At 44.9% G+C, this 26,331-nt stretch overlaps 1 protein-coding gene and 1 long non-coding RNA gene across 2 annotated transcripts in view; one reads left to right on the top strand and one right to left on the bottom strand.

Annotated features, from left to right (window-relative positions):
* Positions 1 to 16,909, bottom strand: part of LOC109518074 (uncharacterized) — a 20,352-nt gene extending 3,443 nt beyond the window's left edge. The window contains exon 1 of the long non-coding RNA XR_002168655.1: positions 16,635 to 16,909. This is a non-coding gene — a long non-coding RNA (uncharacterized LOC109518074). The remainder of the gene's footprint in view (positions 1 to 16,634) is intronic.
* A 2,301-nt stretch (positions 16,910 to 19,210) lies between these two features.
* On the top strand, positions 19,211 to 26,318 carry LOC109518109 (N-lysine methyltransferase SMYD2-B-like). The gene is made up of 12 exons (XM_019873758.1): positions 19,211 to 19,541; positions 21,776 to 21,839; positions 22,267 to 22,377; positions 22,459 to 22,519; positions 22,915 to 23,039; positions 23,117 to 23,184; positions 23,653 to 23,755; positions 24,074 to 24,184; positions 24,641 to 24,761; positions 24,839 to 25,013; positions 25,199 to 25,307; positions 25,400 to 26,318. The coding sequence occupies exons 1-12, from the start codon at positions 19,369 to 19,371 to the stop codon at positions 25,478 to 25,480; spliced, it is 1,302 nt and encodes a 433-aa protein (XP_019729317.1). The 5' UTR covers positions 19,211 to 19,368; the 3' UTR covers positions 25,481 to 26,318.
* Positions 26,319 to 26,331: the final 13 nt, after the last annotated feature.

Genomic DNA, 26,331 nt, shown 5'->3' with positions numbered 1-26,331 from the left:
TGTAAATGACTCTCATTAAGCGCTGGCGACGTGCGTGCGTGCGTGCGTGTCGCCATCATTTCCTCTGATCCGTTTGCTGACCTGCTTGAAAAGGATTTTGGTCACCCCCCCCCCCCAACCACCACCTTTATGCTTTCACTAGTTAATCTTTCTATTATTATTATCATCATTATGATTATTATTATTACTCACATTTCTTATGTAAATATCCATGAGGTGGACTTATAAAGTGAGAGATGCCGCCTTTGTATAATTTAGCAACGTTCTGGGAGGGGGTGGGGGGGGGGCGCGCATGTGAATTATGTCCTGCAGATTGTGTGTAATTTATTGGTTTAATTTATCCTAATTTATTCAATGTTGTTTTTTTTTTCAACCAGGGAAGGCTGGATTGCATCTCATTAAGTAGATCAAACTTTTTTTTTTTTTTTTTTAATTTAATCCAACCTAAAAGTGAATTTTAAAAAATATATATAAACATGGGAAGGGTCTTGGCAGCTAACTGGACATTTTCAAACTGTTTTTCTTTCGTTTCCCGACGGGGGCCGAAGATAGGCTCGGAAGCCCAAAATGAGTTTGAAGTCGTTTGGTGTTTTCTCCTGAGAATCTTCTTTTTTTTTTTTCACCGACCCCGCCCCCCCAGCCCCTTCCACACCCTTCTTAATTGCTTTGTCGCGGTCCAAACACAACCAGTAGTCAAATTGCCTTTTGTGCCTTCTTCACCCTCTCTGAACTGAATGTATGTGCAGTGTATATGCAAAGCTTGTGAAAAATGAGTTCAAAAAAATGGAAATAAAAAGGAAAAAAACTGACATCCGGGTTGGGTGGTGAGGTTTTGTTTTTTTTTTGGGGTTTTTTTCCCCTGAGATTGTATTTCATTTTCTCACTTGAAATTTTGCTCCGTGTTGGGAGCACCCGATTATTTTCCAATTCGTCGATGACGCAAAGTCACTCACTCGCGATAGCATTTCTGGCTGCGCCGTGAAAGACGGAGGCCACGTTGGACGAGCTCAATTCATCATCATCATCACAACAAAGCATACACGCGCACAAACACAGCGACACTGTCCGTCGATGAAAGCCAGAGAGCAATCAACAAAACGTGACGGGTGTTTCGAATATTCTCTTGAAGCGAAACAAACCGGCTGAAAACCTCTTGTCACTTCACGAATTTTTCATGAGCTCTTTTTGCAAAATAAGGTGGCTAAAATCTTATGGATTTGTATTTCGGGACTTTTTAAGGTTGAATTCGGTAGCACAAGAAAGTGTATCCCAAAATATTTGTTATCCTTTTTCCCCCAAAATATTTTTTGCTCACGGTTCTCATTTGTAAGACATCTATTTCTGTGCATCATTTACCGGTTTACTCATCACGACCTTATTGTACTTTCCACCACGTCGGCCCGCTTTTCTGGTTCCTTTTCTTTCCTTTTGTTCTTGTCCGACCGCTTTTAGTCTTTTTTTTTTTTTTTTTTGCTTTGATGCTCATTTTTGGAGTTGCTTCTTTTGTGTGTCTTTGCTTCGCTCTTTGCTTTTGAGTCTTTTCTTTTTTTTTTTTTTGTTTCCTTTTCCCTCTTGTCCTCCACCTGCCTCCCCCTCCGCTTTTGCCTTCACCGGAGGCTAAAGCGGCTCCTTAGGTTGGGGCTGAGACAGCATCTTTGTACAACACCGACCGTCTGCTCTGTAATCAAATACCATCTGTCGCTACATCTGAAGACTCCCTCTCTTTGCCTTATACGCTCACGCCCGCGCACGCGCGGGCTAACGCGTTCGTACGCACATACCACATCTGTGCTACCCACTCCTGGACAATGTGTGCACACTTGCGCGGCTTTTATTACTCGTGGACTAACAATCATTCCACCTGATTCATTTCTTGGCCCCGCAGGGGGGAGGAAGTGGCCCGGAGTCACTTTCCCCGCTTCCTGTTTTGTTCCGCGGCGGGGGCGGTTCAAAGGTCATTGTCTTCAGGTATCCGTGTTTGTTCTGTGACTGTGTGTCAGCAAGACCTTGGCTGTTGTATCGGACGGGAGATAGCGGACTTTAGCTTCTCAGTCTTAGATCAACAGCCGACTATCTCAAAAGGCTACCAGCCTTTCCCAATGTTTGCCCAATGTTTGTCCCTGCTCCGGCACAGAAAACGTTGACACGGTCCCCAAGGTCCCCCCCCCACCGCCACCGCTGACGCCAACCCCGCCTTCCCCGGCAGTCACTTATCACATGCTCAGGTTCAAGAACATTTTTCGATTCGCCACAGAGTGCCCGCATCGTGTCTCAGGAGTACTTTTATGTAACGCGTCACGATGAAGGACTAAAAGTAATACTGTGGTAGGAGTTGTATTAGTGGTGGTAGCTGTACTGCCATCTCACAACAGGAAGACTATTGAGTACTTATTTCCTGGAAGTAAGCTTTTCCTAGCAGTGGTACCACATAAGCCCATAAACCAAACCCCCACTCTCAAGATGCCACCTCACCGTAACTACCGCCCGAACCCTAACCCTTGGGGGTGCCACCTGATACTAGGACTTGAAACCCAGAACCCGGACTTCTAAGGACCACCACACACCAAGCGACGAGGCCAAACATGCCGAACTTGCGCGGGCAAGTGAGCGGGGATCTGAAACTAGTTTTAATGTGCGGCCAAACGTCGGTTGCTAGTTTTGCTGCCATTTGAAATGTGGAAAGAGATTTTCGTCTCTTTATAATCACACTTGCTAAACCCCAGTGGAACGAAAAAAGACGACATGGACGAGACGAGTGTTGTAGTAGAAAGATATATATGTGGACAGAAAAAGGAAAAAGGAAAAACACAGATTACAAAAGAGCGTGTCCGTCCGACCTCGAGCGTCGTGTCATCTCAACTAGCTTAGCTGTTGTCTCGGCTAGGCTAGCTTAGCTGTTCTCGTAGAGCAACGCCCTAAGTCGACGTTCACCACCTCACGCAAGGGATGCTGGGTAAAACTTTCACCCCAAAGGAAACAACCAAATCCTACTCCAAGAGATATCTCCAAAATCACTGACCAAAACTCTAACCCAAAGGGTACCACGTAACAACTGGGGTCTCAAAGTTGCTCAATACATCATGGTGATAAAGCGGTTCACACCCACACATCGAAACGGTCCCCGGTTTGCTTCCAGGTGGGACACCAATATGTGGGGCCCAATTTCCCTCGCAAATAAAACACTCATCTTCATTTCCAGACGGTTTTCTTGACCAGGATGCTGACAGATGACCCGGATTCGGTCACCTTGGCACTACATGCTACCTACCCAGCGCTCCACAATAATGATTTAAAGACGGAAAATTTGTAAGTCCTTAATCGGTGGGGTACATCTATCAAAAACAAACCAGATGGAGCGCTCCCGCGCGTTTGCAATTAACATCCTGTTTGATATGGATGTCTAAGAAGCCGCTGTGGTGTTCCGCAGCGGAGCCACTGGCACAGGCTGCCTGGCAGCAGTGGACACCTAGTGGTCAACATGTGTATCTTAGCCCAAATGTCTGATTTTTTTGTGTCTCTTCTCGTCCCTCCTCGTTCATCTATCACCTCGTTCTTTCTTTTCGTGCTCACTTCTGCGGCGAGTGCGTGTTTGGTTCGCGGAATTGAAAGATTCCAGCTGGACAGATTTCCCTCTCTCTCTCAGGGATGGAAGGCTCCGATGCAACTGGAGCCACGGAGGCTCAAGAGAGGAGCCTGGGAAAGGAGGAACAAAGGGGCCGTCCGTCTGCAGCCATCGCCGCCTTTGCACCTCCTCTCTGCTCTCTTCTTCCATCCCTCGGTCCCCTTGCCTCTCTTCCATCTCCCCACTGGCCAGCGCCCCAAATTAAGACTTCAGACAAGAATTGGACTCGCTCAAAACAGGGAGCGAAAGAGGGCAAGAGAGAAAGCGAGAGAGAGACAGAGAGAGAAGGAAGTCCATAACAAGCCAAGAGGAGCAGCTCGACAAAGCCTCTGTTGTTGGATGGCAGGGCCCCTCTGTCGCTCGGCGAGGAACTGTCACTGTGTCAACTTGGATCTCTTGTTTGCCACACAAACAAACCAAAAAAAAAAAAAAAAAGCCACTAATGAACACACACATACTTACACAAACAGGCGACATGATTGGGCACTTTCCCTGAATTTAAGCATGAAAAATACAACAGACCCTGAGCCTAAAAGTGAACCTAAGTGATGTTTTTTTTTTTTTTTTTGATCACTGGCCTCGGGGGAAAAACACCTGCAACACACTTGGATATTGTATATAAATAGTGCTGTGCTGGGCTGTGCATCTTGTCGCGAGAAACTTAAGATAGAAAGTGAAACTCGTTTTGGCTTCCGCTCCACTAAAACCCGAGTCTAGTGGGTCCAAGACAGATGGCACTCGGGGCAAAGCTGGTCTGGGATTTGTGTCTCTCTTTCCACGGCTCCCTCCAGGACACTCTCGCTTTTAATAGCCATTATTGGCATTCTTTGCCTCTTCCATCGGCCCCCCGAATCAGAAATCACAGAGGCCCATTATATTTCCTATTGACCCATTTGGCAAGGTGGTCGGGGGGCATTGAGGACTGGATTAATTCGCAAGCAGTTCATAATCCCATAATTCGAATGTTTTAATTACTTTAGTTGAACAGAAGGCATTTGAGCAAAGGCTAATCTCGGAGACATAATGGGTGGACAAAAAACAAAAAAAGGGGAGACAGGAAGAGATTTGTCCTCCTCCTTCAGCCCCTTCACACGCATACAAAGGCGGGCAAGGCCGAGTATTAAAGTTTTACCACCTGTTATGCAGAACAGATTAAAAGAGTCGCACTCAAAGGAGGAGGTTGGGAACTGTGAACGGGCTCGGATGGGAATGCGTTCGGATGCAATTGACATTTCTGTACAGATACAGTGGTACCTCTACTTATGAAATTAATTGATTCCGGAAGAAATTTCTTAACTCAAAAATGTTGTAAGTAGAGACGCGTTTCCCATGTAAATGCCCTAATCCGTTCCAAAATCTACCTTCTGACTAAAATATAAACAGCACAACAAAAGGACATAATAATTTGGGATGAAAATGAGCAAAGAGCATCATCATCAAAAGAAAGGAGACACTCGCAAGTGCACGGCTTGAAATCAACCTCAGCTAATAATCATGAATATATTTTTACCGGCGACATATCCGCCCTGCGCGGATCTCTGCGACCCCACAATTGTCACTGACATCACACCCTTCCTTGTCAATCAGGCGGTGGGACAAAGGCTGCTAAACCAAGGCAGATGACCTCATGCCTGGAGTCAACGAAAGCGCTCTTAACAGCCTTGCCTTTTGTGTCTGGGGCTGTTTTTTTTTTTTTTTTTTCTTGCAGATGCCGCTAAGTGCGGAGAATCGCCTTGCCGTATCTCTCGGGGACTTTGCGGATGTGCGCGCCAGCCAGCCATTCGCGCACATCCGCAAACACTTGTGCCGACACACATCCCCTTGATCCGCGGCCCGGAGAGCGTTGAGTCAGGCGTGAGCCTTAAGACAAGGAGTGACAACCGGGACAGCTGCAGGGGCTGGAAGCCAGTCTTACAACCTCCCGCCCCCGCCCCCATGGGGCCTCCAGCCAGCCAAACAAGCCATTGTTTCTGGCTGGGGCTTGTGGTATTTCATTTGTCATGAAATGGATACAGACATGGGATGAGCGCAAGGCTCATTCTCCAAAAAAGACGCCGCTACCGCCATGGCTGCGGCAGCCGGGCTCGCGCCACTAACTCCACTCCTTCTTAACCTTCTCATCCTGCTCGCCCCGAGCACTCAGCTCTGAACTATTAATAAACCCGCCTTCTCCAAGGTGGGGTGGAAAAGGAGGCGGGGTGGGCATTGTTTTTCAAATATGATGTGTGAAGAAAGAAGGGAGGGACGCAATGTGAGGGAGGTTAGCTTTGTGCTGTCAATTGGGCTTTTTGTCATGCTTTAGGATCTTCACTGTCTCGGGTTCCTTAAAGTTCATTCAGTACCAGCCAATTCTAGACCAAGTCTGAAAAGACGTTTAAAAACGTCTTTGGGAGTGAATGAGTTAGCGGAAATCAGGTAGATGGACCGTTTCCTGCTCACTGCAAATCAATCCCCCCAGTTTGTGACAGCGTCTCCTCTCAGACGCACGACAACTGCCCCCGATCTTCTCACCTTGGCGCTAAGCTCCCCGCACATGTCGCATCTCCGGAGGTTTTCATCGCGGGTTAACTGCAACGAGATACTTGAGGCTGGGCAAAAATAGCCAAGACACTAAGATGATCGTCGGCCCCGGGGCGGCAGATCATCTCTAATACCCCAAGTCCGAAAAGAGTTCACGGGCATACAAACAATGCCCCGTTATCTCCGTCAAGAGCATTCCTTGGCACAACAAAAGGACCATCTCCCCCCCCCCCAACCCCCACCCCTGTATTTTCCTTTCCTCCCCTCCCTCCTCATTCTCCGGCCAGTTCCATCAAAGAGCATTCCAGTTCCAGAGCCCCTTAAGCCCTTCACTCAGGGCTTGTCCATGGAACACGGCATGCAGACAGTCATCTTGAAGAATTGATTCACGCCGGTATCCAAAGCCTCAGGGGAGACGGCCTGCCAAGATACCCGACGCAGGCGCCACTCGTGAGGTCCAGGTACACGACAGCTGCTCGGTGATAAAGGCAACAAAAATGGGAGGCACTCGGAGGGGGGTCAGGGGGGGAAGATGCAAACCCTAGAGTGGTCACCTTGAGCCATTTGTTGCCACCGAGTGCCGGTCTTCAGGGATGACGAAGGCTTGATTTCAGCCATAGGGTGAGTTTGCTCGGTGGTGGGAGCCGTTAGCGGCATCCTTGCCAAGTTATCGAACAGAAGAGATCGTAAATCCATTCGTCCTTCCCCGAATTTGGGGTGAAGCTTCAGACAACCCTCAACTTGAAAAGCACCATCAGGGTACGATGGCCTTGGTGACAAGTGTGGACTGTAACTGAGTCAAAGGATGGATGGATAGCCCATAGCCCAAAATCCATCAAGTTCGTAAAACTGCAAGTAATCCTGAAATGTGATTCAGTGGTGACCAGTTCACGGCATACGCAGACGCTTGTCCTACATTTTCTTGGCTAGCCCCTCCCCACCGCTCGTCTTGAACAAAGCACTCGCAAGAAAATCAATCAATGCATCTTTAGGGTAATTGTCAAACCCAAACTTGAGAGTCCTCTAATCCAACCTCAACGAAATCCGACATCACAAATGTTCTGGGTAATCCAGCAGGATTGAAAAACTGCTCTTCTGTCTCTTGAAAAGCAGTGCCCAGTCACAGCCGTTGACCGTGAGAAATGGGACACGGTAAATTTGACAACGCTGCGCTGTTTTCTTCCGAGGATGATCATCTGGTTAGCAGAATTGCTGCTGAAGGTCACGTCAAGGAAATGAAAGCCCCATCCGAGAAGTAACGCCGATGTTGGGATACTATGGATGGACGACACAAATCATCCGCAAAGGAGACAGGTTGGATATTGCTTCAACCTCAAGTGTTTCCATAAAGTCCAGTGAACCAAAGTCTTGGCAAGTGCTATTACGCTTCAAGAAGGCCGTGAACCGCACGTACTCTTGATTTATGATCATACAATCTAGCGCGTCATCTATCATAAATAAGAGATTGAATAAACACACTCGGGCTCGGGTTCGAAGTGCTTCTAGCTCTTGTTGTGCTATGATAAAGAGCATTTTGTGTGTGTGTGTGTGTGTGTGTGTGTGCCGACGCAGGCGCCACTCGTGAGGTCCAGGTACACGACAGCTGCTCGGTGATAAAGGCAACAAAAATGGGAGGCACTCGGAGGGGGGTCAGGGGGGGAAGATGCAAACCCTAGAGTGGTCACCTTGAGCCATTTGTTGCCACCGAGTGCCGGTCTTCAGGGATGACGAAGGCTTGATTTCAGCCATAGGGTGAGTTTGCTCGGTGGTGGGAGCCGTTAGCGGCATCCTTGCCAAGTTATCGAACAGAAGAGATCGTAAATCCATTCGTCCTTCCCCGAATTTGGGGTGAAGCTTCAGACAACCCTCAACTTGAAAAGCACCATCAGGGTACGATGGCCTTGGTGACAAGTGTGGACTGTAACTGAGTCAAAGGATGGATGGATAGCCCATAGCCCAAAATCCATCAAGTTCGTAAAACTGCAAGTAATCCTGAAATGTGATTCAGTGGTGACCAGTTCACGGCATACGCAGACGCTTGTCCTACATTTTCTTGGCTAGCCCCTCCCCACCGCTCGTCTTGAACAAAGCACTCGCAAGAAAATCAATCAACGCATCTTTAGGGTAATTGTCAAACCCAAACTTGAGAGTCCTCTAATCCAACCTCAACGAAATCCGACATCACAAATGTTCTGGGTAATCCAGCAGGATTGAAAAACTGCTCTTCTGTCTCTTGAAAAGCAGTGCCCAGTCACAGCCGTTGACCGTGAGAAATGGGACACGGTAAATTTGACAACGCTGCGCTGTTTTCTTCCGAGGATGATCATCTGGTTAGCAGAATTGCTGCTGAAGGTCACGTCAAGGAAATGAAAGCCCCATCCGAGAAGTAACGCCGATGTTGGGATACTATGGATGGACGACACAAATCATCCGCAAAGGAGACAGGTTGGATATTGCTTCAACCTCAAGTGTTTCCATAAAGTCCAGTGAACCAAAGTCTTGGCAAGTGCTATCACGCTTCAAGAAGGCCGTGAACCGCACGTACTCTTGATTTATGATCATACAATCTAGCGCGTCATCTATCATAAATAAGAGATTGAATAAACACACTCGGGCTCGGGTTCGAAGTGCTTCTAGCTCTTGTTGTGCTATGATAAAGAGCATTTTGTGTGTGTGTGTGTGTGTGTGTGTGTGCGTGCGCGCGATTCCTTGTGGCTATCAGAGTAGAGCAAACGTAAACCTGAGATGAGAAAACCGTTGAATAGAATGGCTTGGCATCACCCTTCTTCCTGTTAAATCGGAAAGGGCCGGGCAGAGACGAGGAAGAGAAGGAGGAGGAGGGGTGGGAATTTACCAAAGCAGCTCAGGAGGGCCCTCATTATGATATTAAACAAGATTTAATAAGTGAGAGTGATTTGATGAGGTGATTATCCTGACCCATTAATCAAGCAGGTTTCTGTCCGCGCCGTAATATGGCGCATCTTTCCCGCCTATACCAAAGCCTCTTTAGACGCTGAGCTCCTTACTGTGCTACCGCTGCTCCAGAAACAAAACAAAACACACACACACACACACACACACACACACACACACACACACAAAAAAAAAAGGCATATTACATCTCATCTCTCAAGCCTGCGGATATTTTCATTGCTCACTCATCCCACCTCCTCCCCGCCGCCAGTCTGCTCTTGCGGTGCATCTGATAAATTGAACTCCTTAACATCTGGGTCACAAAGGAAAGTCTCATCAGAAGGAGTTAAGAGTGATAACTGGCTGCGATAACGAGAAAGCATCTGTTGGCTCGCAGGCTTTTGGTTAGAGAATAGAAGGAAGTTGCGCGGACTCCACTGGGTATACTGTAGGGGAGCGGGAAGATGTTTTTGTGTGTGTGTGTGTGTGTGTGTGTGTGTGTGTGTGTGTGTGTGTGTGTGTGTGTGAGAGAGAGACACTGCATACTAACATAATTCTATGGTCTTCGATAGAAATTAGGAATCAGCTAAAGAATATCAACATGAATAGCCCCCTAGCTAGATCTCGCTAATGTTTAGCCTCATGAATGCTAATTTTTTTTTCTTTTTTTCCATCAACCAAAAAGAGAAAATACTGTGTTAGCGCGGTAAAGGTGCTACTTCCTTCATGACTGTTTTCGTGTGCGCACTAAATACGAGCTTGGTTATTAAAAGGAAGTCTTGACACTTGGTGGTTGGGAGCCCCAAGCCTTGATTTCCTTTTTACGCGCAATGAAAACTGAGCTAGGGGAAAGCGGAAGTGAAGTCAGGTGTTCTCTTGACCACGCAGATGTCTGAGCGAGGCGTTCGACGACCAATGGAGGGCGTCTGTCGCTGTTACGGAGGCGTCACATCGAAGCTCATAAAGACAAATAATGCCATGAGGTCAGCATTGAAATGTTTTGGTTGTGTCAAGTATCATATGCAAATCTGCATCTTCATTTTGGATTCCTAATCAACTGATTGAAGCAAGCGCGCACGAAAAAATGAAGGAGTAAAGAACACAGAGACAGACCGCCTCCCTAAAACATTTTAAAAGCTCAAGTGGAAGAAGATTACTTTAAAGCAGGCCCAGGGACTGAGCTTTGAGAGGGCGAACCGTCGGACAGTATTAATACAATAAGCACCGAAAAAAAAATAATACAAGAATGTTTTGGGGTTTTTTTTTATCAAACGTAATCCGGAGATACGAGGCCAAACCAACCTGGGGCATAATCCCAAGGAGAAGGTCAGGGACGCACTTGTACATGGACTCTCTTCCGCGTCTCAAACTGGCTTTAAAATAATCAACGGATAATCTTCAAGAGGACATGGTGCCTTGTCCTGTGATGACTTCTGCTTTTCAGGTCAACTTTATTTATTATTTTTGAGCCTTGCTGCGAAAAGCGATCGGCGCAGGCTCTCCTTTAAAGATAAGGTGAGAAGCTCGGTCATCCAGAAGGGGTTCAGAGCCGAGCCGCTTCTCCACGTCAAGAGGAGCCAGATGAGGTGGTTTGGGCATCTGATTCGGAGGTTTCCCGGACACCTCCCTAGTGAGGTGTTCCGGGCATGTCACACCAGCAGGAGGCCCCGGGGACGACCCAGGACACGCTGGAGAGACTATGTCATCCATCTGGCCTGGGAACGCCTCGGGATCACCCAGGAAGAGCTGGAAGAAGTGGCTCGGGAGAGGGAAGTATGGGCTTGCCCCCGTGACGCGACCCCTGATAAACAGTAGTGGATGGATGGATGGATGGACGGATGAGTCCACACGATAAACTGTGTTTCGCTGTACATTGAAAAAAAAAAAGTACGATGTCAAACTACAGTTGGTTCCCTCAACTGTGAAGACGACATCTCAAGTGAAGAAGAGCATGTCTGGTTACTTGAAGAAGAAGTGCAACACGAATATGGCCGCCGTTGACGCCGACCATGAGACAACGTGGCCTTGGGAAGTAACTTTGTCCCTCCAGCTCCCGTGCTCCCTCCGTGTATCCATGCAGCATAATTTGAGTAAATGACAGCAGAACATCTGCTGTGCATAAGAGAGAGGCCAACACTTTAACATGCAGATGTCTCCCTCCATCTGCATTAATTCAATAATTACCGCAATGGAGGGAGGAGGGATGTGAGGGAAGCGAGAAATCTTTTTTATAGCTTAAGACAATGTTATCGGTGCCAGTTGGTATGGGGAGGGCAAAAGGGAGGCGTGTGTGCGTTTGTGTGGATCCGCTGTTGGACGTTTGTGAGAGGAGGGGTAGATGATTACACCATTTAGCCAGAGCAAGCTGTCACATCGGGGAGGATGGCACTAATTCCATTGTGCCCTTGGTGAGTCACGGACGGACTCCAAGTGACCAATGATGCCTCCACGCCACCACTTGGCCACGGGGCCTCCTAACCCGCTTCTCTCATATTTTTTTGCTCATGTGGTGGATGGCTAATCTGTGTGCCCGTGGGCGTGTGAGAGGTACGCTCGAGTACATGTGAAGCACTCTGCAGGCTGCATGGCAAAAAAAAAAAAAAAAAAAAAAAAAGGGTTTGCAGCCAACACAGCCCCGAATTATTCTGAAGAAGGGGAACTTATGACAACCCGAAACTAGCATAGCAGCCTTTTTTTTAAAAGCGGTGTCAATTTTGGGACATTGTTGAAGTTTCTGGAGGAATTGGCAAATCTGCATTTACTAGCTTTTGTCTCTGTAAGTCAGGGGTGTCAAAATCATTTTAGCGGTGGGCCAATATGGAGTTGCGTCTTCCCTCGGAGGGTCGTCATGACAGTGAAACCACAAAATTATCACTTGTACACAACAAATGAATGGATTAGTAGTTTTGAAATCAGTCAAGTCAATTATAATACTTTGTTCAATTATTGTTCAAGTGAGTGTAAACAGGGTAACAAAATTATTGCAAAATGTCAACATTATTTATGACACATGACAATTTGACATTTCGGTACAGATTTTAGCAAGTTGACACTCATGATTTGCTTTCGCGGGGCAATTAAATTGACCTGGTGGGCCGGATCTGGCCCCCGGGCCTTGAGTTTGACACCTGTACTCGGACCCCTTTGGGAGCTGTAGCAACGTAGCTCAGAAACTGCTAACCAGCAGCCTACCAATGGTGTTTTAATTTAATTCATGCTTTTGGACATCATATTTAATGCTTTTTAATAGCAGTTTTGTATGTCGGTGGGTACCCCCCAAAAAAATTTGGTTCATGGACACCTCCCTGAATCATTTTCAATGGCGTGACAACCAGCACTGAGGACCCCAAATTGGCATCAGACCCTGTTCTGAGATCGATTTAGTCCATTTTTCAGTGTCACGGGTGCTCTTAAAATGGTCGTTAAAATCTTCCAAATACACAACCGAGGAATTGTGGTCACCCAAAAATGAATTCAAGTCCAGTGCTGCCATGGGCCCAAATCATTCCAACTGGCTCAAGAACCTTCCTAATGCAAACCAGGTACACTGCAACAACCTGATAATTGCATTGGATCGCATTTTTAGGCGTCCATTTTTATTATTATATTCAAGTCCCTGCCAGATAAAGGGTAAAAACATCCAGTCTTGTATATTAAAAATATATATTCCGGATTATTAACGGATTATAAGAAATTAGCCAGTTGTCTATCAAATAGCATACCAGCACATCAACAACTGGACTGTGCACGTTTCAAAAAAAAGTCACACTAAAAAGGAAAAAAGAAATAAATAAAAATAAATAAAACACCGAAGAAGAATCCGCATCATAAAAAAAAAAAAAAAAAAAAAACCACAAAAAAAAACCCCCCCCCCCCGCCGATATAAAGTCAGACTCACAAATAAACAAGCCGACATCCATCGCCACGTGCTCGCACGGAACCGACTCTTACGCGTCGTCTAAACATAGGGAGGGACGACAAAGGAAAATATTTGTATACTTGGCAGGCCAACTTCCTTTGATTGCAGGAGTGCTGCTGCTGTAGGAAACAATGCACGGGCACTATTAATACACCAAGGAGAAAGCGAATTCCTCTTGGACGACGGCTCAAAGGAGCCGGGGCTATTTGCAGACGTACTGACTGATTGAATGTCTCACCAGTTAACTGAACTCGCCGCGTCTTGTCTTACGCGTGTGTTTTCTTGTCTCCCAGCAGTGCTGACAAAAACGACGTAAGGCATCACTCCGGTGAAACTTGACCGATTAAACAGGCCTTGTGTATTATTAACCCTTTCATGCGCCCTGTAACCTGATGACATGATACGCCGTCCACTGTAGTAACCGCTGTCCCTCAAAGGGTTAACTAAGGTAACTCCTATACTGTGGTACCTCTACTTACAAAAGGAATTGGTTCTGGAAGAAATGTCTTCACTAGAAAATTTTCTGAGACGCGTTTTCCATGTAAATGTCCTAATTCGTTCCGAGCGCCCCCAAAATTCAGATAAATGTTTCCAAAAGCATAACAAGGCATCAAAATATGTAACAAATACATGTTACAATTATATTATTGCACAATAAATCAGAGTTTTGCATCATGTAAAAATACAAAAATAGAGGAAAGAATGAAAAATGATGGTCATTTAACTTTTAACTGCGTCATCATCGTTTTTTTGCCCTCTTTAATTCGTGTTCTCTCTCAGAAGTGGTTTTTGCCTGGCGTTTTGTCAAGAACTGATCCGAGGATGTTTGCTTTTGTCGGCTTTTAACAATCCTTCGAAAACGTCCAAGGCAAACATCAGCATTGTGAGCTATCACCCGACTGGTAAACACGTTTTCTGGTTTACGTAAAACTATCGGAACGACTCATGGCTCGAAAGGCGAATGACGAGGACGCTGTATAGACACATATCTATCTAGTTATCGATCTACACATGGTAGAGGTCCCTCTGAGCCAATGGGGTGCCAGGAAGATGCTAGGTAATAGTCAACGGCAGAGCAGCGTTCAGGAAACTCGGAGCTGCGAGTAGCCGACCAAACAGAATTTTTACCTTTAGTATTTCTTTTGTAACAAGAGGCAAGATTTTCCTGTTGAGGCGTTTCGTAACTTGAACATTTCGTATGAAGAGACGTTCGTAAGTAGAGGTACCACTGTACTGTATATGAGAGTAATAATTAACGCCTGGTACACAAGTCAGGATTTTTCAAATCTTAAAAGATTTTTTTTTTTTTTTTAATCTGCGACAGAACCCACACATAAAGAGAGAAAATAATGTTAACAGTTTTTGGTTGTATTCTCTGATAATCTCAACACAGCAAACGACACATAAAGATTCCGTTCCAAGGCGCGATCTCAAAAACGCGAAGTCGAGCAGAGACCTCCAAGTATGCGCCGATGGTTGTTGCCGAATGTATCCGAAGAAGACCAAAGGTCACAATCCACGAGGTCAAATAGCGCGAAAGTGGTCAGCTTTCCCCACACACATGAACATTTTTTATTATAAATATTGACCACATCTGATATTTAAAACTGTCTGCCTGACCCTTTTGGGACCCTACGATTGGGTCTTTTGTTATCCTGACTCGAGTCAAGTCGGATGACTCGAGTCCGCCCCTCCCATCTCTGATGATTGACTATGCTTTTCTATCGTGGACGCTTAAAGAGCATCAAATCCCCTCTCGCTCCACCAGCTTTCATTAGCATAGCTAACAAACTCCCTAAAAGAGCGAGAGTGGATGGAGAGAACAATCGTGGTCTGTAATGAGGCAGGGGGTGGTGTGAAGAAGAGGGGCTATTGTTCTGGTCTTATTTAGACTTTGGTGTCACCCCGCAACTGTTGTCACTTCTAAGTTTAGCTGAAGAGGGCAGCGCCAAGGAGGAGGAGGAGGAAGAGGAATGGAGGAGGGGATGGCGAGGTTGAAATGGATGCAAATGGAAGACGGAAAGAATGCAGATGGAGATGATGTGGAAGGCAGCCACTCGTGGGGAAGAGGGGGGAAAAAAAAAATGATGACTTCACTCACCCCCGACATGCTCCTAAAAGACCAACTGTGAAGTCTGAGGGGATTTAGCGGTAAGTGTTGCTACTATTTCATAAAAGGCACTGGCAGACATCAGACAGCAATCGGTGGAATGAATAAACAGATTTTAGAGGGACTTGCATCTTCAGGGTAGGTTCTACATTAGCCGCAAAGCTCCTCTAGCCCACACGCCACGACAAACAACCTTGAATTTCCTCAAAATCGACACATTCACAAGTGAATGATGTTCATTTTTTTTTTTTTAACAGCCATCCAAACAAGCACGACAATCCAGTCCAGAGGGGTAGTAAAGTACACTTCAATCACAGAACCAAAGGAGTCCAAAGACGCAATCGGACAGGACCGAAGAAGACGAGGGGAGTACCGACAGATTAGCCCAGCTGTCTGCTCATAAAGCGGCGAGGGCTGAAGGCGCTAAGCCCTGCAGTGAAAGCACAGCTTAGGCAGGAGGGGGTGAGGGTGGGGGGGCGCCGGCCAGCGGACCCCGATCGGCACTACGGTGGCCTACAACACGGGGCCCGAGCCAAAGCAAAGACACATGGATAAACAGAAGAGATGAGGGCTTTTCGGCCGGGTTAAGACGGCCGGCGTCAACCTCCCCTCGTGGAGACGCGGTGGCTAGACTTGAGGCTCGCCACTCGAGATAAGGGCGGGATGAACATTGTCTCGGTCCAGTAAGAAAGTGGATTTAGTGTCCATCCCTATATTGGGACAATTCTTGGCACGCGGTACCTTTTGAACCGGTCTTGGCTACCACCCCGCCCTCCATCACGTACACACAAACACGTGTCCATCCCCGGAAACGTGCCCCGGCGGTGACCCCTAGTTAGCGCGGCCCGCTGCCAGCGGCACGCGATGACAAGGTCAGGAATACGAGGTGACGAGGGCCTCGGTTCACTCCGACCGCAAGGCCAAGAGCGGCAAAGGGTCTTTAACCACGCTGGATTTCACACACAGCGCGCATGGGCGACCTCCCGGCAGTGAGGCATTAGCAGCTGCTGCTTTATGAGCTTCCCAATGTGACAATGCCCCCGCGTATCCATCAAGGGTGCGCCCGTAAATTATATTCACTGTGTCTTTGAGGGGTGTAAAAAAACAGAGCGCTTACCATTGCCGGGGAAGCGGATCATTTATAAAACACCAAACAGATCGGCGTTGCTATCCAAATACACCATGTAATCTCACTTTGACACGAGCATAAACAGAAAGGTTTAAAGTACAGTACCGTGCGGAGTCTCTACGTATCTATTATTGGGTTGTGATGATGGAATTTACTTTCTAATTATAAGTCTAAGTTTAGTGTCAGGCGGGGGTGCAAAACTTTTTTTTTGACAGATGATATACTTTTCAAACCAGTCAACCTCCCGCGATCGACCAATTACCGCACGTGCACGCTTACACGCACCCACACGCGCAGCCGTGCGCAAAACTGCATAATCACGCACACACAAAATGGTCATGATGAGCAGCAGCCATAATAGTCCCTGAACGTGAACGACACAGTAGATACAATAGTTGGTGTTAAGGAAATCAGTGCCTACCTTTGTAAAGACGCGACGTGGAGGCATGAGACGAACTTTCGCAGCGTAAGGTGCAGAAACTGTCGTACGTCCGTGTCCCGTTTTAAAATGCTTCTCCTGATTCCATTCTTTGCCGGTGCCATCGGTGAATTGTACATAAAACAAACTTTGAATGACAGTAATAATAGTAAAAAAAAGATATGTAGCAACAGGTCTAATCGCAACCTGCAATTACAGACAGCTGATCGCTAACAACTTCCGGTGATGCGGATGACGCGTATCCGTAGGTTTGAAGTGACCTGCTGTTTTTTTTTTTATTTTTATTTTTATTTATTTATTTTTTTTTTTTTGTGAAAATGAAACTGATTGGATGCTTAGGTTGCAGTGTACACTAACACAAAAATATGTCGGATTAATGACACAGACACGCACAAATCTTTTTTTTTTAACATTTCCATTCCACCTCTCGCGATCAGTTGGGACCAGTGCGCGAGCTACTGGTCGATCGCGATCGACTGGCTTTGCCCCCGCCCCCTGGTGTCAGGTAAAATCAAATTAGGGCCTCTCTGACGCTGACTTTGTACAGGTAGAATTGCCAGAAAGTGACGCAATTCCAGAAATGTAAACTATCGAATAATGAAGACAGAAAAAAAAAAATTAAAAACAGGTCATGCCTTGTGTATCTATTTAATATCTCTGCTCCCGTCTCTTATTCTGTTTTCCATAACAGGTTTTTCCTTGGGAACTAAATCTACTTTAGGATTTATTGTTTCTTATCATTCCTCATCATTGGAAATTATAATCCTTTCACCTAATCCTCTCTCTCTTCCCTCCCTCTTTTTTTCAGATCATATTCATCAAGATCATCCTGTGTGCGGCAAAGCAAGAACCCAGCACGCCAACCAAGGTCTAAAGAGATCGGCTTGGGCTCTCGGGAAACAAGGGGGTTTCTTCCAAATCAAATCAGCTCCTCTGATGTAATCAAGACGAGACGCCAAAGACGAGCGAGTAATCTGCCGGGGGGACATGCCTCCCTTTGCTTGGACATTATTAAAAAATGAGGAGGAACAACATCTTTAGATTGGAAGAATGGGAAAATGAAATTATAATAAAATCTGGGAGTGCGGGGAACTGGGGCAAGGTTGGATAAAGGGTTCAGATGCACGTCAAGGACAACTTTTCATACTGTTGTTGAGGAGTACAGTACATATAATGTAAAAAAAAAATGGGTGAACTCAAAATTTACATGGCAAACTTTGGTCAAATTTATCAATTGGGTTATTCTACAAAATATTTTTGCAAATGTGAAAATTGTCTTTCCTGTATTTTCAACAAAGACAAAAAAATACAACCCTTACAAAACTAATTATCCATTCTGTTATCCCCCACCTGAAAGATATCAGCAAAAATTACTCAGCACATTGTTTTGGAGAAAACAGCTTGCTTGCTTTGATGTACTAAACTAACAGTGTTGCCACAAATGTCAATAATTTATATTTTAAAGTTGTTCCAACTTAAATGACTGTTTTAGGCCCCAAAAAACTGCTAGCTTTTTCCCCCAGTGAGCACTGTAAAAAAATTTGAAAACACAATTGACCTGCATGCATTGTGTTTTCATGGATGTTGATTAACTAGTTTATACAATTTAAAAAGTGAGATTTAAATATGATTTTGAAGGGACTCAAAATGATGTACCAATATGTCAAGATGTAGTTATTTTTTTAAATGTACTTCAAACACTTGTCCACAAGAGGGCTCTCTCCGGTTTCTCTTGAATCGATAGGATGCTGAATGTGGTCATGTTTCTCCCCAAATAAATTTTATTTCATTTTCATTCCGTATTTTTTTGACAGACTTCCACTATACTCTATATTTTTGTTTTCTTTTCACATTTTCGAATTGAGCAATTATTTTTATTGGTTATTTTACTGGTTTATTTAATTGATTCTGTCTGCCACTTCATTTGCTGTTTTTGTTTCAAAGAAATATTTATGCTCATAATTTGATTTGGTTTCAGTGGTTTTTGTTTCATTGTTCTCTACCACGTATTCGTATTTTATCATTTAAACAGTGTATTTATAATTGACTGATTCACCACCAGGTGGCATTCGTCGCCTATACACATCCATTATTGAAGCCGTTTATTTATCGATCTATCTGAACGCAATAGCAAGTCCTCGCTGGACTTCATGAGGCATGCTTTCGAAAGGAAATTAGATTTAAATTGTAAAAAATTATTATTATTTTTTTTTTGTAATTCCCTATATTTTGACCTTAATTTTTAAAATTAGTACACAATAAGGAATAAACAGTTGGAATAGTGACAATACTGTATGTACTATTTCTACTAATAGTATTCTCCTAATAGGAGATCCTATAATTTAATCTGATTTTCATTGATTTAATTGGGTGTAGTACAGTCGTTCGGCACAGAGAGCGCTGTTTCACTCGTTTGATCCCTATCAAGTGGCTTCAAAACACGATGACGGTTCAATTGGTTGTACCGTAAGCATTCTTATTTATAATGTCACAACTCACCCAAAAAGTTATTATAAACATATCATTCCAGCCATTTCCCCTTAAATGAAGTGAGTGTTACAAATTTTGTGTGGGGGTACGGACGGGGGCCCAAGCAGAAGGAGGTCTCCAAATCTTTTAATAGTAACGTTGGTTCCGCCCACTTGGCCGCTATGATGGTCTTCCTCACCTCCATGAAGCAGGAGGACCAAGAGGAAGAAGTGGAATACTTGTCAGGATGACTGGTGTCGGCATCGACGGCATAGAGAGGTTTCAAAGCCCGGATAAGGGGCGAGGCCTACGGGTAACCAGAGCTTTCCACGTCGGGGAGCTTCTCTTCTCCTGCCCGCCATACAGCTATGTCCTCTCGGCCCAAGAGAGGGGGGCCTACTGCGAGTTCTGCTTCAACAGGTACACATGGATCTCTCTCTCTCTCTCTCTCTCTCTCTCTCTCTCTCTCTCTCTCTCTCTCTCTCTCTCTCTCTCTCTCTCTCCATCTCTCTCTCTCTCTCTCCCTCTCAATCTCACCCCACCCACCCTCTGGGGCCCTCATGGCAAAAGCTATTCATTTTAGTTGTCTTACGCCATGCATACAGCATATGAGTCCAATTTTATATTTTATTGATGTTGAAATCGATTTTTTTTCAATGTACTAATTATTCAAACGGATTTTTTTTGTATTGGTGTGCTGGTGGTTTAAAATACTTTAGATACAATCCCATTGATTTACGATATTTGTTTTTTATATTTTTTTAATGAGTCATTTGAGCTGATTTTAATTGGGTTTGTTGACTTCAATATTTTTTTATTTATTGAATATATATCAAACTAGCATAACTTAATATTTTCCATTTAATTTGTGTGATTTTGTTTTGCTTTTTAGATTGTTTTTGTATTTAATGTATGCACATGATCTGAATTTTCTTTGTTTTAAACTTGATGTAATTGCTTCATTTAAATGTATTTCTGAACATTTTCTTTCGAATTATTCTTAAACTGTTGCTCAACTTTCAATGGGTATATTCATTCGTCACTTCTTAATGTCATTTAATCATTGCTAATTCAATCCTTCATTTCATTTGGTTTATTTATTTCGATTATTTGAGTTTTTTTAGGCAACAACGCCACTGCAGTCCATCTTTGTAAAGACGGCGCCACAATATTCGCGATCGTCAGTGTCAGTGCACCACAAAGACAGCTGTTTCAAATATTTGGCTAATCTTATTTAGCCACATGCTAGCAAAGCACCCTTTAGGCTAATGGCATCAAAATGTGCACACCGCCGTATTTCATTTTCTATTCCCGCGGGCCCAGCTGTCACGTTTGGGTGCCGACGGCTCATACCGACGGCAAAGGAAGACTTGGGATGCGTATCCTCCTAAGTGTCAATTCATTAACTGGGATTGAATCGCAGCTGGCGTTCGCGGAGCTTACAGCGTCTTGGATTTGTCATATTTCTTTTTGGCCGACTTTACACTTTCGGGCATCTGGCCCTCCATAAGGTCAACACTATTAATACTGCGGAATGTTTTCAAGCCGGCTGTTGCTATCAGTTGCCACTGCTACTTCTCGTCACCGAGTAATTGAGGAAGTGGGGGATGGGACGTCAAAATGTCCACATCAGATATACGATTCGATTCAAATAGGTTAGCGAACTCAAGTGCAAAATCCATCCATCCATTTTCCGAACTGCTTTATCCTCACAAGGGTCGCGGGTTGTGCTGGAGCCTATCCCAGCCGTCTTCGGCAGTAGGCGGGGGACACCCTGAACCGGTTGCCAGCCAATCTCAGGACATACACAGACGAACAACCATCTGCGCTGAATGTTCAATCAGCCTGCCATGCATGTTTTGGGAATGTGGGAGGAAACCGAAGTACCCGGAGAAAACCCACGCAGGCCCCGGGAGAACATGCAAACTCCACACAGGGAGGCCGGAGCCGGGATCGAACCCATGACCTCTGCACTGTGAGGTCGACGGGCTAACCACTTGTCCACTGCCCCATCCAAACGCAAAATATCTTCTCAATATGTTTGATGCTCATGAGTCTAATCACGGGATTCTGATCACGACATTCATCTCCGCCGACAGACAATTTATCCAGCGCCAACTTTGCCATAATTGTTGTCCGAGTGCCTTCGGGCTCACATTCCAAACCTCACTGCTCGCCTGCTCTCTGGGTTTGGTCATGTGACATTCGCAATGCGAACCCAGAGGCATTTTGACGTCAATTTCAGTCGACAGCAGAGGGTGCTACAGGACATTAAACTCAAGTCAACTCAACTCAACTGTATTCATAGAGCACTTTCAAACAGCCATCGCTGCATACAAAGTGCTGTACATGGAGCAATTCAACATATACAACAAACAGTAAAGCAAATCGGTAATAAAGACGGTAGAAAGCACCGAACAGCAAAACCAAGAACAAATCTTAAGTCATTCTGAGGCGAATGCCAAAGAATACAAGTGAGTTTTGAGGCGGGTTTTGAAGATGGGCAGTGAGGAGGCTTGCCGAATGTTCAGTGTTAAAAGTGTTGTTAAAATTCCGACTTGGTTAAAATCTGTTATAATCCGTAAGAAGTAGTAAATTATAGTTTCGCTGTCGAGGAGAATTGATTTTGACGATTTTATGGATATGATTTTTAGGAAGGAGAGCCTGGCGAGATGTGGCAAATGCAAGAAAGCCTACTACTGCAATGTCACATGTCAGGTAAGGAACAAAAACCATGTGGTCACTATGCATGTTTGCTTTAGGTTTCAAATTAAAGTGTTGCCTTGAGATACAAGCGACCGTGCATACGGCTATTTCGAGATACAAGCCGTGTTTGAACCGAGTTTTTTTTTTTTTTTTTTTGCAAGCCGCGTTTGACCAGTCTTTTGCTTTGACTTGCAAATTAAAATCTGAGATGTGAACTTAATTCACAACAAATAGCAGTTTGCCAGAGAATTAACAATTTTTCCTCCCCAGAAACGTTTACTGTTAAACTAAACATAAAACTAAGAGAATGACATTGTGTTTTAAAAAACAGAATTTTCTCTTCTATTAGTTTAGTGCTAACGACACCCACCCCACTCAAAAAAAAAAAAAAAAAAAAGAATTACCGTTGCTAATTAGAGTTTTGGTGCTGCGAGCGCAGAAGGGCGACTGGGCGGTGCACAAGCTGGAATGCTCGGCGATGGTGGCCTTCGGGGAGAAATGGTGCCCGTCGGAAAGCAGTCGCCTGGTGGCCCGAATCCTGGCCACGAAGGTGAGGAAGGAAGCCAGCCCGACCGGGTTCCAAGCTCTCGGTCGTGTTTGCGCTGAAAAGATGTCGCGTGCGTCCCTGCAGAAAACACAGAAAGAAAGAAGTGCGTCCGAGAAGATCTTACTCGTTGCAGACATGCAGTCACGTGAGTCTGAAGCTGCCCGATACAAGACAAGTCTGCTTCAAACATCCATTTTCATACCCTTGGCTATGAAAAAAAAAACTCAACAAAACCTCATTTGTAATCCAAATTTAAACATTTGAAGTCTTATCTTGAAACCCTAATTTGAAACCCAAACCAAATTTTGAAACCCTAACCCAGGTTGAAAACAAAAAAACAAACAAAACCCCCCACCCCCCAAAAATGAAAAAAAAAACACAATAGCTCTATATTAGCTTGAAACCCAAACAAATGGGTTCAAATCCCACTCACAACCTTAACCCTGTCTTGAAACCTTAATTGCGTTGAATTGAAGTGAATCTGATGATGTAACACGGCATCAGAGAGATATGGGTCAATGGTTGCTCTTCCTGTCGTAGACGCGGAGGACGTGGACAACGAGAAACGAGACAACATCCAGGCGGACGCAGCCGGCCTACATCGCTTTTTCTCCAAACATATGGACTTTCCTGACTCCAAAGAACTGCTCTCGCTGTTCTCACAGGTAAAAACATTTAACAGAAAAACAACAGAGCCCATGATGCTTTTATGCATTAATTTTTTTTTTCTTTTTACCCACAGGTATCCTGTAATGGCTTCACTATCGAGGACGAAGAACTGTCCCACATAGGCACCGCAGTCTACCCAGAGTAAGACGAAAGTTAGTCACCGCTCAAACTAAGTACTTCACGCTAAGCTAATTAGCATACCATTAGCCACTGTTTTTGGTTATTTTTTTACAACATGGACCTTCCAGTTCAAAAGGAGCATTCTAGTGCGCTTTTTCTCAGCGGAAATTGGGCCGACTTCCCACTTTCCTCGAATGCGGCATAAGATAACAGGAGCGGACTATGTTTCAAATGATAATAAAAGTGAAATGCTGGGTTTGTTTCTTTGTTTGTTTGTTTGTTAGCTTGCAGGCTACTTCAGTGAGTTAGCGTACATGCTGAATGAGGTGACTGTTGAAAATGAATCAGTGGACCAACATGGGATGTGTTAACATAAAATAATGAGCGCGGGGGGGGTTCTGTTGCGGGCGGGGTGGCAGAATATGAAATGGTAAAAAACCAAAAACAAAGCGTAGCCTGTGTTGTCATGTGCTTGTATGTGTTGTGCAGCGTGGCGCTGATCAACCACAGTTGTGTTCCGAGCGTGATTGTGACGTTCAAGGGCCCGAATGCTGAGGTGCGGGCCGTCAAGGACATGAAGGCTGGAGATGAAGTGAGACACACACACACACACACACACACACACACGCACACACACACGCGCACACACACAACTTTTTTAAATTTTTAAATATTTTTAGAAATAGACCTTAGCTATTGAATTATTAATAAAATGCTTAATTTTTTCATTTTTAATCATACGAAAAAAATGTAGAAAATACAGTAATAAAAAGCATAAAAAATTATTAGTCAATGACTATTTTAATTTTAATTCAATACAACCAATAATACAAATAAAATAATAAAATCCAGCTGAATGCCAAAAGAAAAAAACTCAAACTTCGAATGACTGTGTGCTTTCCACTTGTAGGTGTTGATCAGTTACATCGACCTGCTCTACCCGACAGACGACCGCAATGGCAGGCTCAGGGAGTCCTACTACTTCAGTTGTGACTGTGCGGAGTGTCACACCAAGTCCAAAGTGAGAACACATGCATGGCACACACATGGGAAAAAAGCACACAGACACACAGGAATTTTTTTTTTACAAAAACAAAATTCACATTCATAATCAAAAACAGACACACACACACAAAATACCAACCCTATGCACACACAAACACAGGCCAATTGGGGCTTGTGTTTCTTGTCATGCCCTGGCATGTAGGAAAGGAGAGCACTTCACTTTTTTTACCAACCTACGGGAAAAAAAAGTGAAGTCAAAACCAGAAACACAATGAACTCACTCAAACATGACATGCTCTTGGCCACAGCTCACACCCAGACATCACACCACACCAGGCCCCGCCTCTTAAATGCAAATGCAGTCGCGCGCACTACAATACAAATTGTGTTTTGTAATCTCTACTGTGTGTGTGTGTGTGTGTGTGTGTGTGTGTGTGTGTGTGTGTGTGTGTGTGTGTGTGTGTGTGTGCAGGACAAGCTGAAGCTGAAAGTGCGCGAGCGTGTCAAGCCAGCGGAGGCTGAGGCGGTAACCGCCATGTTGCACTACGCCCGCAAAACCACCAGGGACTTCCGCGAACTGAAACGTCTCAAAAATATCCTTTTTTTTGCCCAGTGTTCGTTTTAGGAGATTCAGTGAAACCTATCCCTTGTCTCCTTGACTCTGTGGCACCCCCTAGCGAGCTTCTGGAGATTTGCGAGCAGAGCCTGGAGGAGATGTGCGGCGTGCTGGACGCGGCCAACGTCTACGTGCTGCACGTCAACTACCAGGCGATGGGTGTGTGCGTCTACCAGGGAGACCTCCACGGTGCCGTGCGCTATGGAGAGAAGCTACTTCAACCCTTCAGGTGTCTTGTCTTATTTGTACTTTGTCCAGCGAGGATAAAGAAATAAACGTCTCAAACAAATTGCAAGCACAGTAATACAAAATATAATGTTTACAAATATGTTACAAAAATTTATGTGGGATGTGATGTGACCGTTAAGCACATGCTACGTCATAACGTACCGTATGTACGTACGCACGTTGCAGCCAGCTGTATCCGGCCTACTCGCTGAACGTCTCGTCTTTGTACCTGAAGCTCTCCCGACTCTACTTGGCCTTGGACAAACGTTCGGCTGGTATCAGCGCGCTCAAGAAGGTGCAGTGATTTTTTTTTTTTTTTTGTACTGGAGCAATTATCATTTGCGTAAAAGTGTAAAAGTGTTCAAAGTCGAAACGTGTGTTTGGCAGGCAATGAGCATCATGGAAGTGACCCACGGAAAAGATCATCCCTACGTTCGAGAGCTGCTCAAACAACTCAAGGAAACTTAACTTGAAAAAGGAATAAATTGCTACCTTGACTTTATAGTTGGATCTGTCCCGTGACCAAGCTCGTAACTGCATTTACTCGTACGGCGGCGCCTTGAGATACGAGTCGCGTGTGAGCTTTCAGAGATACGGAGCCGTTGTACGGCGGATTATTTTGCTTTACGATAGAAGTTATGTGTGGCAGTAGCGAACTCAAATCTCCACCCCAGTTAGCAGTTTAATAGAATGTGCGCATTTTTTCTTTATTGCCGTTGCGGCCCCTCAAAAGCGTGCGAGAGAGACACACTGTCGGTAGAACGTGCATGCAAGCGAAAGTCACGGATGCTACATTGCTAGCACAGTAGCATAGCTTGTTCATTTTGGAAAGTTGTCAAACAAAAATTCTGATGTTTTTTTTTTAAATTGTTAAATTTTTTTTTTAAAGAGTGCTGAAAAACTTACGAATCGACTCGGTCAGGTGACAACGACGACTTTGACACGACGCTGAATTGTCTCCTGTTCATTCACTTTGCATTTTACCTGAAAAGAACGCAATTGTGCTTTCCTTCCAATAGATGGCAGTGTTTCCCCACAGTATTGCTAGAATGAAGGCGCTTGTTTTTCTCACCTCTCAACGTTCCCCCCTTTGGCAGAAAAGTAAAATGACGCTGGGTTTTCCACCAGTTTCACACAACCAGCCTTAAATCAGACCCATTGTGAAAATCTGATTGGAAAAAAAAGCCATTTCATAGCCATTTTAAATGGAGTGGCTATGCTCGCTTCGAGTGAAGTAAATTGCTTGCACGTGTGCGTGCGTGACACGTGAGCGCGTGCACGGAAGAATGACAAGTTGCGAACTAATAATTAAAAATTTA

The sequence above is a fragment of the Hippocampus comes genome, unplaced genomic scaffold (genome assembly GCF_001891065.2).
Source record: "Hippocampus comes isolate QL1 unplaced genomic scaffold, H_comes_QL1_v1.1 scaffold126, whole genome shotgun sequence".
Taxonomy (NCBI): domain Eukaryota; kingdom Metazoa; phylum Chordata; class Actinopteri; order Syngnathiformes; family Syngnathidae; genus Hippocampus; species Hippocampus comes.
This window is presented reverse-complemented; position numbering and strand designations above follow the sequence as displayed.

Bases quoted from the DNA above. Each gene is read 5' to 3' on its own strand.
- LOC109518109 (XM_019873758.1), top strand. From the start codon at position 19,369: ATGACTGGTGTCGGCATCGACGGCATAGAGAGGTTTCAAAGCCCGGAT. The intron at 22,520-22,914 runs GTGAGTCTGAAG...TTCCTGTCGTAG, and splicing joins CGTTGCAGACATGCAGTCAC to ACGCGGAGGACGTGGACAAC. The intron at 25,014-25,198 runs GTGTCTTGTCTT...CGCACGTTGCAG, and splicing joins AAGCTACTTCAACCCTTCAG to CCAGCTGTATCCGGCCTACT.